The sequence below is a fragment of the Chelonoidis abingdonii genome, chromosome 4 (genome assembly GCF_003597395.2).
Source record: "Chelonoidis abingdonii isolate Lonesome George chromosome 4, CheloAbing_2.0, whole genome shotgun sequence".
NCBI lineage: Eukaryota > Metazoa > Chordata > Testudines > Testudinidae > Chelonoidis > Chelonoidis abingdonii.
In genome coordinates this window covers 77,724,266-77,740,400 of record NC_133772.1, presented here as the reverse complement: position 1 = coordinate 77,740,400, position 16,135 = coordinate 77,724,266, and the positions used below count along the sequence as shown (strand labels likewise).

At 41.9% G+C, this 16,135-nt stretch overlaps 1 protein-coding gene across 3 annotated transcripts in view; it reads right to left on the bottom strand.

The window, feature by feature from the left end:
- The window catches only part of LOC116821720 (transmembrane protein 263-like), a 342,098-nt gene that overhangs the window by 44,138 nt on the left and 281,825 nt on the right, over positions 1-16,135 (bottom strand). Inside the window, exon 3 of one of the 3 annotated variants that reach the window (XM_032775119.2) lies at positions 15,372-15,432. The exons of the other annotated variants lie outside the window; for them this stretch is intronic. Coding sequence (XP_032631010.1) covers positions 15,372-15,432 — 61 coding nt within the window. The remainder of the gene's footprint in view (positions 1-15,371; positions 15,433-16,135) is intronic. 3 annotated transcript variants of the gene reach the window in all.

Sequence of the window (16,135 nt, the reverse complement as noted above, 5' to 3'; positions counted from 1 at the left end):
CTCCCCCTCCCGCGCACATTATTATTGGGTCAACCTAGAAAATTAAATGAAAAAAAATTACATTAATACAACATTAAGGTTGTGAACTCGAGAGTCAGGAATAACCTAAATTAAGGTTGAATGTTTAAGCATAATTCTTCCCCCTGTGCGTATGCATTATAATATTCTCTTTAACTACCTGTTGACAGACTGTTTCTCAAATAGAATATACTACTTTTTCAACAATGTTAGATACACTTGTGAAGCACTTTGTAGTACTGTTTACATGAAATAAACACTGAAATTACACAATAAGTAAACTATACAGACATAATTTAATACAGATTAATTTTGTGGAAGAGTGGCAACTTGGTGGCACATATAGATCACTGAAATTTGCAGATAATTCCCTAAATTACAGCTAAGGAATGCTGCACTGTGCATTCACGCACATGTCAGTTAGGTTCCTGGCTAGAAAAGGAAATGTATAATATATGGGTACTTGCAAAATGATTGAAATAAATAACTTATTGAGGACAGCTATAAAAAGTTTAAATCAAAGACATTCTGATAGTTAAATCAGCCTAAGTATATATGAATGAGAAAATACGACAAGATGCTACACAAGTGTAGCTGAAGCTGCAGAAACATATCATATGCTAACATGTTGTATTATTTGAGAAATAGTATGTCATGTGATTAACTACAGTTCTGTAATGCATATTAAAAAAAGGCAGAGATATGCCAAAGCTGAGTGTAGGCATTTCCTGTTTTTTCATGCTTCATCTTACAACTTCAAAGTTCTCTTAATGTAGTTTTTTGATGGAATATACATACACCTGTACATTCTATCAGTCTGTCCACACTAGAGATCTACAACTCTATGAAAACAGGGCCTACAAAGGAATCACTGCTGACTCCAAACTGCTCCACCCACCAAGAGCTGTTTCCTAGTGCATTTTCAGCTCAGGAAACACAAAGTGCCACAAGTAGGTGAATGAAACACCGATAGCCAAGCTGAACCCATTCACCTGCTGGCAGAAGTGCTTCTAAATGAGAAGCTGGAGGAGGAACGAACCCCACTTGCTGCCAGCACCAGGTGGTACAAATCTGCTGAGGCCCATAAAACAGACAAATGAATATTTGATAGAAATATAATTGGAGAGAGTAAAAGCTGCCGTCAGCCTAACAGTGAAATAGACTGGTTAGCTGACCTCTTGGAGAAATAAATCTGCAGTGCGCACTAATTATATCCAGCCTGTAACTTGAAAAACCCTCCAAAACCAGTTCCTGAGGAAGCAACATAAACCTTTAACAGGAAAAAAATTTACTGTACACCAAGGCTTTGCATTGCAGAGGTCACTGGTGTTGTAATTTAATTGCCTGCCCTATTAGTACTGCCCAGACACCATGTTGCACTGATGTACTTATGCTACTGCAGCAGGTGGAGGTACTGCCAGGCTTTAAGCAATCTCTTACATGGGGCTAGCTATTTGGTTTTATCCTAAGGCAGCGGTGAAGGGAATGAGGCAAGACTAACTATGAAAGTTTGTCTTCAAGGAGCGGGCACCACGAACAGGACGCTAGAACAAACACACCTAGTGGATTTGATATAAATGTTCATAGAGGGCTTTGCTGGGCTGCAAACAAAAAGTAGCAGGAAAAGGAAAGAGAAATTAAGACACAGAAGGTAAGGGAGAAATACAATTTGAGACTTTGATGGAGTATTGCAGGCAGACTCTACACCTCTCATAAGCCACATTGCCTCTTTCCGAAGCTAAACCACTGGAAGGAAAATGGTGGAATCTCCGCTGGGGTTTGTGGGGAGCCAAGACCTAGCCATGGTTACCCCTCACCCAACATCCCCCCTCAGAGCCAGAACTGTGCAAGGGAGACCCCCTCCCCATACACATACACTGGCCATGGAGACCGAGGCCCACATATGTCCTCATGCAAGCCAGGGAAGAGAAAATGCTGGGAGGAGCCATCAGACACTAAGTGGCAGGATGGAGCAGAGAAACAGTGTAGCAGAAACCTCTGGGACTAATGGTGTCATCATTGGCTGTTTGTTTATTTCAGTGTTGACACTGAACAGTCTCTCTCCTGTGCTGACTGGCTATTTGCTCTGCCTTCCTCCAGCCTCTCAGCCAGAAACTCTTCACTCCCTTCAATGTCCCCTCTCCCTGCCTAAATCACATAACACATTTTTTGCTGATTTTCAAGAGCTCCCACCCATAACTCTCTAATATTGAAACACACACACAACATTAAAGACCCACCCACTTCCTAATATGATATGTAATTCATGGACAGCCCCCTTGTCTCTCTTCAGCTAATCCTTTCACACCCAAACCCCTCCCAAAAAGTGAAAGCAAACCAGACCCAAGACTGTGAAGCTAACAGGACATTTGCAGACCATCACATTGTTCATTTTGCTTGTACGGTTTATGCCTTCCTCTCAACCCTTTGCCTGTCTTGTTTTTAGACTGTAAACACTTAAGGGTAGGGACTGTCTCTTATTTTATGTTTGTACAGCACCAGAGGTGCTGGGTGTTACTGTGATATCAGTAATTAACAATACTAAGGCCATTGCAGATGGCAGAAATCACAGAGCAAAGGCTCACATACCAACAGTGGAAATAGGGTGACCAGATTTTCCGATTTTATAGGGACAGTCCCGATTTTTGGGTCTCTTTCTTATATAAGCTCCTATTACCCCCCACCCCCGTCCTAATTTTTCACATTTGCTGTCTGGTCACCCTAAGTGGTAAGAATTGTCTGAAGACAGGAATCAGGGACCAAAAAATTGGAGAGAGGGCAGGAGACTAGAAGCACAAGATCTGTACATTAGCTTCAAGCTGTGGTAAGAATGGAGCTGAATATATTGCCAGCCTGAGTCAGACACAGAATTAGCATCACAGGAGTGAATCATGCTGCAGATTGACAGTTTGACAACCCTGACCTGCACTAAGCTGAGAAGCCTAGTTTCCAGGACTACCCACTACTTAATTTTCATCAGCACCTACGTCAGCCACCTCCTCTTGCTGGCTGCAAAGTTTGCTCACATTGCTGTACTCTTTGGGGCCAAAGCTGGTGAAGCATGGCTGATAGATAGTCTTCTTGAACCAAGACAAGCAAAAATCCTGTGTCATGGCCTGTCTGAACACATTTCCTTGGTATCTGCATCAGAGATGTTTGGTTTGTCATAATACAGGCATCCGGAATACAACTACATTAGTTTTCATGTGTTCCTGTGAGAAAGGGCTAAGGAAAAGAAGGGGGAGGGGGGTCAGAGGGGAGAGTTTGGGTGCTTGAGTGAGAGGGTGAGATACAGAGAGAGGAAACTCCTTTCCCAAGTTAACATCTCCCCCTAACTGGGAGGGAAAGTTGCATATTGGGTATTAAATCCATGAAGCATAAGAGCTATTAGAGATCATATGCTAAAATGATCAGATAGCACCTGTGACTAGCACTCAGAGCATATCAATTCCACATTACCGCACTCCTGACACCAAAGAGGAGACAATGTTACCGGTACAATTGAATCACACTGTTCTAATGATTCCCTTGCAACAGCCTTAGACGCACTAATGCCATGGCCATTATGGTGTGTTCACTCTCGTACTGGCTACGCATTTAGTAGGCCTTTGGGATGCACAAGAGTGTTGTGTTTCTGGCATAGGTCATGAGCTGGGCTATTCTATAATTTGTACTGCAGAAGCACCCAAATGCTACCATCAGGATCAGGACTTCCCTGTGCTGAGCACTTTCCCAACAAACAGAGGAAGACCATCCCTGCCCAAGAGAGTCAACAACCTAATAAGCCAAAAAAGACACAGGATGGGAGATAAGGAATACACACATAAGCAAAGTGAACAGGGTGATGATGGTTACAGGTGCTTCCAGACATGGCAGTCCTCCTTTTCTTCCAATAGTGTAGACCAGGGGTAGGCAACCTATGGCACTGGTGTCGAAGGCGGCACACGAGTTGATTTTCAGTGGCACTCACACTGCCCAGGTTCTGGCCACCGGTCAGGGGGGCTCTGCATTTTAATTTAATTTTAAATGAAGCTTCTTAAACATTTTAAAAACCTTATTTACTTTACATACAACAATAGCTTAGTTATATATTATAGACTTATAGAAAGAGACCTTCTAAAAAATGTTTAAAATGCATTACTGGCATGCAAAACCTTAAATTAGAGTGAATAAATGAAGACTCGGCACACCACTTCTGAAAGGTTGCCGACCCCTGGTCTGACATGAGAACCACTAAGGACTGAAAAGGCCTTCAACCCTGCTGCAGCCCTCCCTGGTGCTAGGCACTATCCTTGCACTGATGGCAGTAGCTCAAGAAGATCTGAGCAAACAATTCTCAACCCACAATTATTTTGGCAAATTTCAACTTCCCCCCTTCTTCCTGTGAACAAATTGTCTGTAAACAAACTGCAAAAAATTCAAGTCTATTTGAAAGTATTTATGAATTTCTCAAGACCTGGTCTGCAGATTATAGTCCAAATTATAACACCACAGGTACACTACTTAGATAATTAGCTCTCATCATGCAAACTATGAATTTGTGAACCTGGCAATCCAGTAACATTTTGGAATTTGCTTTCAGAGAATATTTGAGCTGAATGTTGCCTTTGGTGATTACTGTGCTACTATAGCTAGACTGCTCAAATGCTCACAGAAAACTGGAAGGCATATCGAGTGGGGTCCCTGAGGGATCGGCCCTGGTCTGGTTCTGTTCAATATCTTCGTCAATGATGTAGATAATGGCATAGAGAGTACACTTATAAAGTTTGCCAATGATACCAAGCTGGGAGGGGTTGCAAGTGCTTTGGAGGATATAATTAAAATAAAAAAAAAAGGACAAACTGGAGAAAAAGTGTAAAGTAAATAGGATGAAATTCAATAACAACAAATGCAAAGTACTCCACTCAGGAAGGAACAATCAGTTGCACACATACAAAATGGGAAATGACTGCCTAGGAAGGAGTACTGCGGAAAGGGATCTGGGGATCGTAGCAGATCAAAAGCTAAATATGAGTCAACAGTGTAACACTGCTGCAAAAAAAAGCAAATATTCTGGGATATATTAGCACAAGTGTTGTAAGCAAGACACAAGTAGTAATTCTTCTGCTCTACTCTGCACTGATATGGCCTCAGCTGGAGTATTGTGTCCAGTTCTGGGTGCCACATTTCAGCAAAGATGTGGACAACTGGAGAAAGTCCAGAGAAGAGCAACAAAAATGATTAAAGGTCTAGAAAACATGACTGTGAAGAACAATTGAAAAAATTGGGTTTGTTTAGTCTGGAGAAGAGAAGATTGAGAGGGGACATGATAATAGTTTTCAAGTACATAAAAGGTTGTTACAAGGTGGAGGGTGAAAAATTGTTCTCCTTAACCTCTGAGGATAGGACAAGAAACAATAGGCTTAAGTTGCAGCAAGAATGGCTTAGGTTGGATACTAGAAAAAACATTTTCACTAGGAGGGTGGTGAAGCACTGGAATAAATTGCCTAGGAAGTTTGCGGAATCTCCATCATTGGAGATTTTTAAGAGCAGGTTAGATAAACACCTGTCAGGGATGGTCTAGAGCAGTGGTTCTTAACCTGGGGTGCACGTACCCCCTGGGGGAGCAAGATGCCCTTTCTGGGGGTGCAAGACATGCCAGATTTTTTTAGAAGGTAAAACATTGAAAACACAAATTAAGCACAGGTACGTAAGTACAACTTCTGTATTTAATCAAACCTATGTATTTATTAACATTATACATTTTTTAACGATTACTGTAATATACAAACAAAAAATGTACTTTCAAGTTTTTAAGCTAATTGTAGTGATATTATCTCGCTACAAAATAGAGTGTACCGCCACGTTGCGGGGTATTTCTTGGCGCATGTGCAGATGATGATGTGGCAGCACCGTGGCTTCGTTAGCACGTCAGTTACAGTTTACTTCCACAGCAAAACTCTGCAACATCTCTGGGCAGTACTTGCGTCTTTTTGTGTGCCTACTGTACTATTATTTGTGGTGAGTAACAACATAAAACTATTTTACATATATTTAATATGCATTTAAAAGTGTATAGACCCCCCCTATCTCCATTTATATATGATACTTAGTGCTGCCATGAGTGCAAGAGACTGGACTAGATGACCTCTTGAGGTCCCTTCCAATCCTACAATTCTATGATTCTAAAACCAACAGGAAAGGGTCAAATCTAAATTCACTTTCATATGTCAATGTGGATTTGTGGAAATATTTCCCCATTATCTCTTTTGCTTTAGTCTTAACATCTCTTTTACCCCTTAGCATGTGATAAAAAGGATGGGAAGTGGCTGTTTCTGCAGAGACATGGGGTTCAGCATGATTTTAAGCATGCTAATGAGACACTTAGCAATTGACTCCCACTCAAGCCTCACTCCCGCTACTACGCAGGAACAACTTGGCAGCTATACAGCAGCATCTCATTAATACAGGAATGGGGTCCCTTGCATTCCCCAAACTGCTCAGCACTTTATACCTTGTGCTTGTATGCACATTTCCCATCTGCACTGGGCAGGATCAAGTCCTTAGGGGTCATATACTTGCAAACTTCCCTGCACAGTAAGAGAGGAAGTGAACCCACCACTTAGTAGGCAATCATGCAATGTAAAAAGTAATCCAAGCACTGGGCCTCTCAACCCTAGAGCAAATTTTTATAGTGGAATACAATCAATTTGAAAGTATGAGTTTCTGAGTAGAAACAGATACAACCCAGCAATACAGGACTTAACATCAACACTTCTTCCTTTTTTACACATCCAAAAGAGTGGATGATCCTGCACTTCTGATGTCCTATATTAATGAGTCTTCTAGATAGTCTTCCTTTCCTCTGGATTTACTGGTGACACCAAGGAGGAGGATCCTGATGCATGGGCAACTCAGGGCCTCCATGTTATCTGCCCAGGCTTGAATCCTGGAGAGGTACTCCAGCTTCGCCTTGAGCATTGACACACAACAGAAGGCAGCTGTCACCGGTTCTAAACTCTTACTCAACTGGTGTACAGCTTTGCACCAGGGGCTGTGTCCAATGGTGGGAGAGATCATTGTATCTCTCTGGACAACCACTGCCCACCATAAAACTGGGCATCCCCCAGACAATAGATTGTTGTCCTGCCACAGTCTGCCTGCTTCAATGGGTGCTTGGAGCTTAGAGTTTTATAATTTGACAAGTGGACTGACACCAATACACCAGGCAAATCAAGTGAAAGAAAGAAAACATGCTTAAAGATAGGGTGCTGGAACCTTCGCACCATAACAACCAGATTATCTGAGGACCTTCAACAAATCAATGATGCACGTAAAACTGCTGTAATCAATGATGAGCTGAAACGACTCAATGTAGATATTGCATCCCTCCAAGAAACATGACATTGGCTAGCATTAAGTAGATCTCTCAGGGAAAAAGACTACACATTCTTCTGGCAGAGGAAAAGCACTGAAGAACACGAGAGCATGGAGTGGGATTTTCCATCAAGAACTCACTTCTGGGGATGATGGATCAGCGAGAATTTTGGCACTATATTTGTTCACACCTGAGAGCCCAGTATACCTTGTGAGTGTGTATGCCCCAACCTTCTCCTCATCTTCTGACATTAAGAACCAGTTCTACACTGTCATCAGCAGGATTCTGAAACATAAATATGTTTTTCTGCTAGGGGATTTCAACACAAGTTTGGAAGCTCATCATGAAGCATGGATTAACTGTCTTGGTCAACAAAGAACTGGTAAGATGAATGGAAATGGTCAGAGACTGCTGGAATTTTGTTCCTACTACTATTTTTGTATAATAAATTCACTCTTCCAGATAAAGCCACAACACAAAGTCTCTTGGAAACATCAGAGATCTGGCCACTGGCACCAATTGGATCTTATTATCACAAGGCATACCAATCTTAACAGTGTCCTCATTACCTGCAGTTATGAAAGTGCTGATTGTAACAGAGACCACTCTCTGGTATGCAGCAAGACTTAAACCAAAGAAAAGACACAGATCTAAAGTAAAAGGATGTCCTTGTATTAACATCGGCACCACAGTGGACCAAGAAAAGTCACAGCAGTACAAGAACATACTACAACAAGCCCCAAGACCTAGCTGAAGAACACAATCTATGATGCAGCTCTGCCAGTCTTTGGGAAGAAAGAAAACAAGACTAATGACTGGTTTGATGCATATTCCAGTGAGAGGACACCAGTCATAGAGGCCAAACAAACAGCTCAAGCCAACTACAAGAGAGACTCAAATGAAAAAAACTTTACAAGCATTGAGAGAGGCAAGAACCAAGGTACAACAAACTGCTCAACATTGGGCCAATGACTACTGGCTGCACTTATGCGAAAGCATTCAAGTAGCAGCCGATACAGGCAATATCAGAAACATGTATGATGGGATCAAGAAAGCTTGTGTCCAACTTCAGACCCATTGAAATTAACAATAGGGGAAACAACCAACAACCGCACTAAGTAGATGGATGGCTGGGTAGAACAGTACTCTGAGCTGTGAAAATATTGTTACAGGTGCAGCCATCAATGCCATCGAAAGCCTGCCTGTTATGAAGCAACTCAACGATGAGCCAACTGTTGAGGAGCTTAGCCTTACCATAGGTGGCCTTCCCAATGGAAAGGCTCCGAAAAAGGCTGTATACCATCAGAGGTCATAAAACGTGGAAAACTTATCCTACTGAAACACCTTCATGGAGTTGCTGTTCCTGTACTTGAAAGAAAGTGAAGTACCACAAGAAATGAGAGATGCTAACATCATCATTCACTACAAAAATAAGGGTGACAGGAATGACTAACAACTATCGTGGCATTTTCTTTTTTAGTATCATGAGAAATGCCTTTCCTCAAGTCATCCTGAATAGACTTCAGACCCTTGCAGACAGAATCTGTCCTGAATCACAGTGTGGCTTCAGAGCCGGAAGGTCTACTATCGACATGATCTTCTCACAGAGACAACTACAAGAGAAATGCAGAGAACAAAAAAAGTCCCTGTACACAGCCTTCATCAATCTCATAAATGCTTTTGACCTTGTCAGTAAAAGTCGACTATTTGTACTTCTATAAAAGATTGGATGTCCTCCAAGCTCTTAAGCATGATTTGGTCCTTCCACGAAAACAAGTAAGGCACAGTTCAATACAGTGGCTCAGTCTCTGAGGCTCTCCAGATTCATAGTGGGGTCAAGCAAAGCAGCGTACTTGCCCCAACCCTTAGGATCTTCTTGCTACTGAAACAAGCTTGTGGTCCCTCAACTGAGGGAATCTATTTGCACGCAAGATCTGATGGAAAGCTGTTCAATCTTGCAAGACTTAGATCTAAAACCAAGACTAGGGAGGCCCTTATCCTCCTCTTTGCTGATGATGCAGCAGTGACAACTCACACAGAAGCCCATCTCCTAAACCTCATGGACAATGTTTCCAAAGCCTGCGAAGACTTCAGACTTATCATAAGCCTAAAAAGACGAGCACAATGTGCCAAGGAGTTGAAGAAGCACCCCCCATCAAGATCAACAACTATGAACTTGAAGTGGTGAATGAGTTCACATATCTGGAGTCCACTATCACAGTCAACCTGCCATTTGAAATGGAACTCAACCTTCAGTACTGGAAAAGCTGCTACAACAATATCTAGACTGAGCAAGAGGGTATGCCAAAACAACAAACTGACAGAACATGCAAAGATCTGTGTGCATCGTGCATGTGTTATCAGCACACTTTTGTATGGACTGAGACACGGACCCTATATTTTCATCAGGAAAAGAGACTCAACAGCTTTCATATGCATTGCCTTTGTTGAATCTTTGGAAACTCCTGGAAGAACAGAGTCACCAACACTGATGTGCTCAAGCAGGCCAGCATACCCAGAATGCAAACACTCCTCAAACAGAGATGCCTCCGCTGGCTCAGGCATGTGTGCCGAATGAATGATGGGCACATCCCAAAGGACATTCTCTGTGGTAAATTGGTATCTGGAAAAAGACACGAATGCCCAAAATTACATTTCAGGGATGTGTGCAAGCGAGACTGGAAAGAAATGGACGTGGATGTGGACAATTGGGAAGATCACATTCAGGACCATGGCCTTTGGAAACAAGAGCTTAACAAAGGTCTCTGAAGGTACAAGAGTAAGCAGTCCAGCTTAGCAGAGGAGAAAAGAGCTCACCAAAGGCAGAGCCCAACGTGTCAGAACACCACCTTTAAGTGTGACAGATGCGGCAGAGATTCTCTCTCTCGAGTGGGTCTCTTCAGCCACATAAAACCAACTGAGTACATTTTTTCTCTCTTAGGGTCATGCATCCATGGTCTCAAGAGATCGAAGGATGCCTACTTACAGATGGTCGATTCATGACGCTGAGGAAATCAGAGCATTAGTATGTGAAATGCAAGGCAATGGATGGAGAACTGAGCAGAGAGACTGATAAATCATCATAAGATCTATAGACCTAGAGCTTCGGAAAGCACAGCTTTTTCAGACTCCCCTGGATTTTTCTATTACCATCACAGAGCCAGTTATATTCTTACATTCATGCTTCTATTGTAAAATAAATCCATGGATGTGGTTAACATGACATGTTGTCCAATATGCTGGCCAAACACCTGTATTATCTACCATGGCTACAGCTGCATTTGGTGCACAAAAGGAGACAAACTGCAGTGGCGGCTCCTCAGGGTTGACCCTGTATACTTTGTTTTTACTCAGGTACATGGTCTTTATCCGCTGCTATAACTTGTCAGTATGCAACCTAACCTGTTAATTTTGCTTACCTGCATTCAAAACGTCACCAGCCTCTACTGCCTGACAGCCATGTCACTGATAAAGGCCAGTGACTCCCAGACATCTCATTGTTTAGCTACATTTTTTCCAACACATTAGCTATGGATAAAATACTTTCAGGTTTAATACACATGACAAAATAAGGTAGGAACCAATGTAAAGATCCTCTGGGACTGTCCGCATTGTAACTGCACCATGGCTCTCAATCTTTTTGGCAAATCATGCTAGTTTACCAGATTACAATCCCAGCTGCTCCAGGTCAGTGACTAATGCTTCTTATTTAGTACTGTGCACTCTAACCTGCTATAGTGTTTGGACTTCTCTAAACATCAGACTAAGTGCAACAGTTGCTTCTCCATTTCACACCTGCAACCCAAGCTTCAGTGCACAGTGGAACCCCAGCAGAGTCACAACTTTTAAGCATCAGAGGGGTAGCTGTGTTAGTCTGGGTCTGTAAAAAGCAACAATGAGTCTTGTGGCACCTTAAAGACTAACAGATGTATTGGAGCATAAGCTTTCGTGGGTGAATACCCACTTTGTCAGACACATGTAGTGGAAATTTCCAGAGGCAGGTATAAATATGCAGGCAAGAATCAGTTTGGAGATAAGGTTAGTTCAATCAGGGAGCATGAGGCCCTCTTCTAGCATCTCAACAGGCTCAGAGGTAGTCTCTGCACATCAGATGACAGTCCCAAGGGGGTCTCTATGACCGAACCCATTACATCTAGTATACTACATCAATAATACTAGTCTCCAGTATGAGTTTTGGATGTTGAAAGACTGCAGCATTGGTCTCAACATAGGGAACTCACATGGTCATGCTCTGGCATTTTTGGAGGAGATCTGGTCTGGAATATTATCACCAGCAAAAGCAAAAGAGGGAACTGACAACCATTGGGACATATCAATGGGTTTCACTGGCTTTTCTCCACTCTTGTTGAAAACAGCTAAAAGGTTAGGGGTTTCCAAACGAAACAGTTGTACAGGAATTTAGCTGGTGCTTTCTTTTGCATGCAACATGGAGAATACACACAATTTAGGATTTGTTGTTCTGAGAGACAAACTGCAAACACTGAAGGGGGATGGAAGCATCAGAGAAGCGGGACAGAAACATCATGCCAAAACACAAATCTGAAGGGAAGGAAGGTTCGACTCTTTTGAACTTTCTTATTTCTTCTTTAACTGCCCAGTTTTGTATTTTGCCAGCCAGGGACTCTAGGTGAACTTTGTCTGGAAAGCAAACATAGCTTGCACCTCAGGAAACAGCCTACATTTCAAGCATCTTCATATGAACATTTCCCCGTATCGCCCATTACTGTTACTTTAAAATTCTTTTATTTGGATTAAAGAAAATGAAGTTGTTTCACATTAAAATAAAAAGTTGCGATATTCTCTTAACATCTCCCTGCTCTCTACTTATAAAGCACACACTCCAAATACCTATGCCACTATACACACTGAACACAAACATCCTCTTACCACATGCAGACAAAAAGCAGCTCCGATCCCTGTTTAGGAACAAATCCTTCCTGCACCCTCTAGTACATTATCTCTAAAACATCTTCCAAAGATCAAATCCATCCCATGATTCCTAGAAAAGGTCACATTTTGCAATGTAGCCTACAGAACAATGACATTTCAAGGATCAAAGAAAAGGTTAAAATATTCCTATAAATCTATTCTTGGGACTTTTAAGTACTTCCTACACAGAGGGAAATGTCATTTTTCGCATGAGCAACTGAGGGCTGGATGATCAGTAATGGGTCTATTAGGTTTTATATGGTAAAAGAAAAATGCACTTCACTCCCAGACTCATGCAAATGAGACCTAATTTAATTTTAAAACTCATTTATTTATTTAGATTTAATCCAAAACTCCCACATCAAAGCAGACAAAAAAACAACAAATACTATCGGGGCTTTAATAAAAAGAAATTGCAGCAAGTCAAAATAAAACTCAGAGGAGCAGCTTCTGCATAATGTTATAAATTATGGTCTTGTAGAGTAACCCAGCCCGTGAAATCCTTTACTCACTCAGGCTGACTCCGAGTGAACACCGAGGATTTAATTCAGTCGCTGAATGCTCCGTAAATCTGAGCCAGCGTTGAATTTAGAGATTTGGTGCTTGGTGGTTAGAATTACAGCACTGGGGTGGAGCAGTTTTTGTGGAGAGAAAGCAGTCAGTTCTCTCTCTAGGTTCCCAGGAGTCCATTTCCAGGTTCTAAATGAAATGAGTTTATGGCTCCCACTCACTCCTTAATTGGCACTAAATTACACTCACACAGATGGCAGATACTGTACACAGGGGACAGAAGGTGGCAGCCTAGAAGAGAAAACTTGAAAAAAACCCTCATTCTTTTTTTTTCCTTTTTAAATGGCATGGTAGCCCCATGTCCCCAAGCCTGTCACGTGGTTCCTATGGCTCATTTTCACCATTCTGAACTTAATAGGGTCTTCATTTGAAAAGGGGGCACTGGGCAGCTCAGGGAACCTTTTCAGCTTTAGGACACAAGGATGTCCTGTGCATGAAATGAGTTGGTAGGTCTCAGACTAGTTCACACTCAGACCAGTATTCAATAAAAACCTGAAGAACTGTAGACTCTCATTGGCGCTGTCTTGTTGACAGTCTCACTAGAGAGGCCATGTAGCACTGAACTACCCTCTCATCCTGTGATCCGCCAGAACGAATATAAATACACGTTAGTAGGGAAAGTATGTCCTATCCCTGTCCATTTTGCTCTGAGGATAGAGAACTTCAGTCTACAGGACAGTTGTTAATGCAAAAACTATCTTAATTCACAAAATTAGCCCAAAGACCTTTAGGGGTGAGGTATATTTGGGGTGGGGGGAGGATCTAATCTTCATGCAGGGCCAAAAACCCACCTCATGCTGGGCCAAAATTAGTTTGCTGGAGAGAAGGAAAAAAAATGTCCATCCTGTCTCCATTAAATAAATCTGCAACCACCCCACATTTTTATAAAACTAGGTAACTGCATCCCTAACTGCCCAATATGCTTTTGCAAATGTGGAGGTTGTGCAAACTCAGATAGATGTGCCTTGAAGTCTTGTATTGAGAGGGTCTGGCTGAAAATATAGGCCTACTAGCCGAGACGTTCTGTCCAGACTGGGCAGAACCAGCAACTGATTACTGGTGGCTTCTCTTGCCTTATATAGAGGAGTATCTTTCCTGCTTTCAGGTACTTTGTGGAAAGCAAGTTTCAAAATGGTCAAGATATTATGGCCATCCTCTGGATCCCATCTAAATTCTGCTTACAACACAAAACTTATGTAAACAACTAAACAAATGCTTTCAAGATTGAAGTCTTTCTAGATACAGTCCTTATCAAATGTTTCTGACTCTATCATGTTCCTTAAGCAAAACCTTAACTTCTCTTGGAGTCATTCGCATCTGTGAACTTCTTTCTCTTTTGTATCACCCTCACCTCAAAGTCACGTATCAGTAAATTATGCCAGAATTTGTTCATACATTGGTTCTGCCTCCACTGAAAGCTTTATTCTTGCATTGCTTCCTTTCTCAATTCTCATTTTTATAGTTTTCTTAATCCCTCAGTTTCTAAGTTCTGGAGTTCTTGAACGCTGCAGCCAGACTTTTCTTTGTCTACAGGAAACAGAACCATCTCTGCCCTCATCCTCCACTGATATCTCAGCCATTTTGGAATCAAGTTCAAAATTGCCCCCCAGGGTTCTTAAAAACTTTCCATGGACTTGTCCCATCTCATCTCTCTGAGGCAATATGCAACAAAATGGAATTTATTGGGCTGTGATTGGAAACCAAATTCTATTAGTCCTAATGGCTTCTCTAATACACAGAAGGCAGCTTTGTACAGAGAGTTATGCCTATGTAAAGAAACTGTCTTTGCACATTTAGAAGAGCCTATTTCTCTAGGCCAGCCTGGCCAGATGGGGTAGTGTGCACTGCCTGATGCTTACAAGACAGCCAGAATGTGAACAAAATTCCCGCACAGCACACATCCAGCTGCGAATAAAGAAAGGCAAGAAAGTTAAAAACAAGGCTGTGTTATTTTAGAATTGCCTTCATTACTTCTGCTAGATGGTTTTGCTATGTCACTTAAAATATATTCTGCTCCACTTTCTTAAAATAAATACACAAACTGGTCTATGGCTTGTCATCCTAGCTCCATTTCCAGTCATCTGGGGAGACTACACAGAGTGTATCCTGCAATGTCCTCGTCCATATACAGCGTGGTTTTTGGCACTTTAGGCTGAGAGCTCTTTCTGTTTTGCCTTACAGTGATTTGCTGCTTAACATGTGACAGATCTGTGGTGATATATGAACTTTGAATTTAAGGAAATCCTACAGGGGGATATTTATTGACAAGCATCTGTCTTTGGATCTGAAAGTTTCCTCATTCCATGGTAAAACAACAAATAAATAGAGAAAATGCAAGATGACAATATAGTCTTTAACACAAGAAAGGAGGGTTTAAGGGCAGATCATCTTGCAGGGCTTAATTCACAATACAACCTTTCTGTCAGAGAAGCAGGAGTGCTCATTTTCTGCTTTCAATGGGAGCCGTGGTATTTACCTTTCATACTGAGGATTATATCTTCACCTCCTGTGGAGACAGGCTGAGCAGGGAGAAGTGTCTGCAAGGATTTCAGCAAAGGAAAAGTTATCAAGGACGCAAAGAAGAAAAATCAATCTTTCCCTCTCCCTAATGAATAAGCCATAATCCTACCTGTATGTAATGTAAAGGATCTTTAGTCCTTACAGTGCTGCCTGGATTAAAGGGAGATTAATGCAAAAAATTGGGTGCGATATTAAGATTCTTGAACGTGTGTAAGACGTCTAGAGTACTTGAGGTATGTAGTTTGTGTTGAGAGGTAATTTGCCACACTGAAGGCTAGCAATGAAAAAAAAAATCACCTGCTTACCCACAAGCTGCCTAACTAAAACCTTTATAATCAACAATGATGTGAGAAATATGCTCCTTAGCTCACTGGGCAGGGCAAGAGTTTACAGGGGAAATCTGAAGAGAGACATGATTGTCCTGTTCTTTTTGGAAAGCTCAAGTGTAGGTGACTCTTCAGAGAAGAGACAGGCAGGGAACAACTGAGAAGACGTCCATGAACGGTGCAGTGCAGCTATTCAGCCTGCATACAGGAGAATCACGGAGGTGATGCTTTTATTCTGATGACCTGACTAAGGAAGATGACAGTGAAGAGGAGGGATGGAGAGTGTGGCAAATTGCCGGTATTGTTCTCTGGGTCTCGCGCTTTCTCTTCTCTGGGGTAGGTTCAGGGCAATATTGCTTGCCTCTGAACCAGTTCTTAATCACTCCCCTAGTGT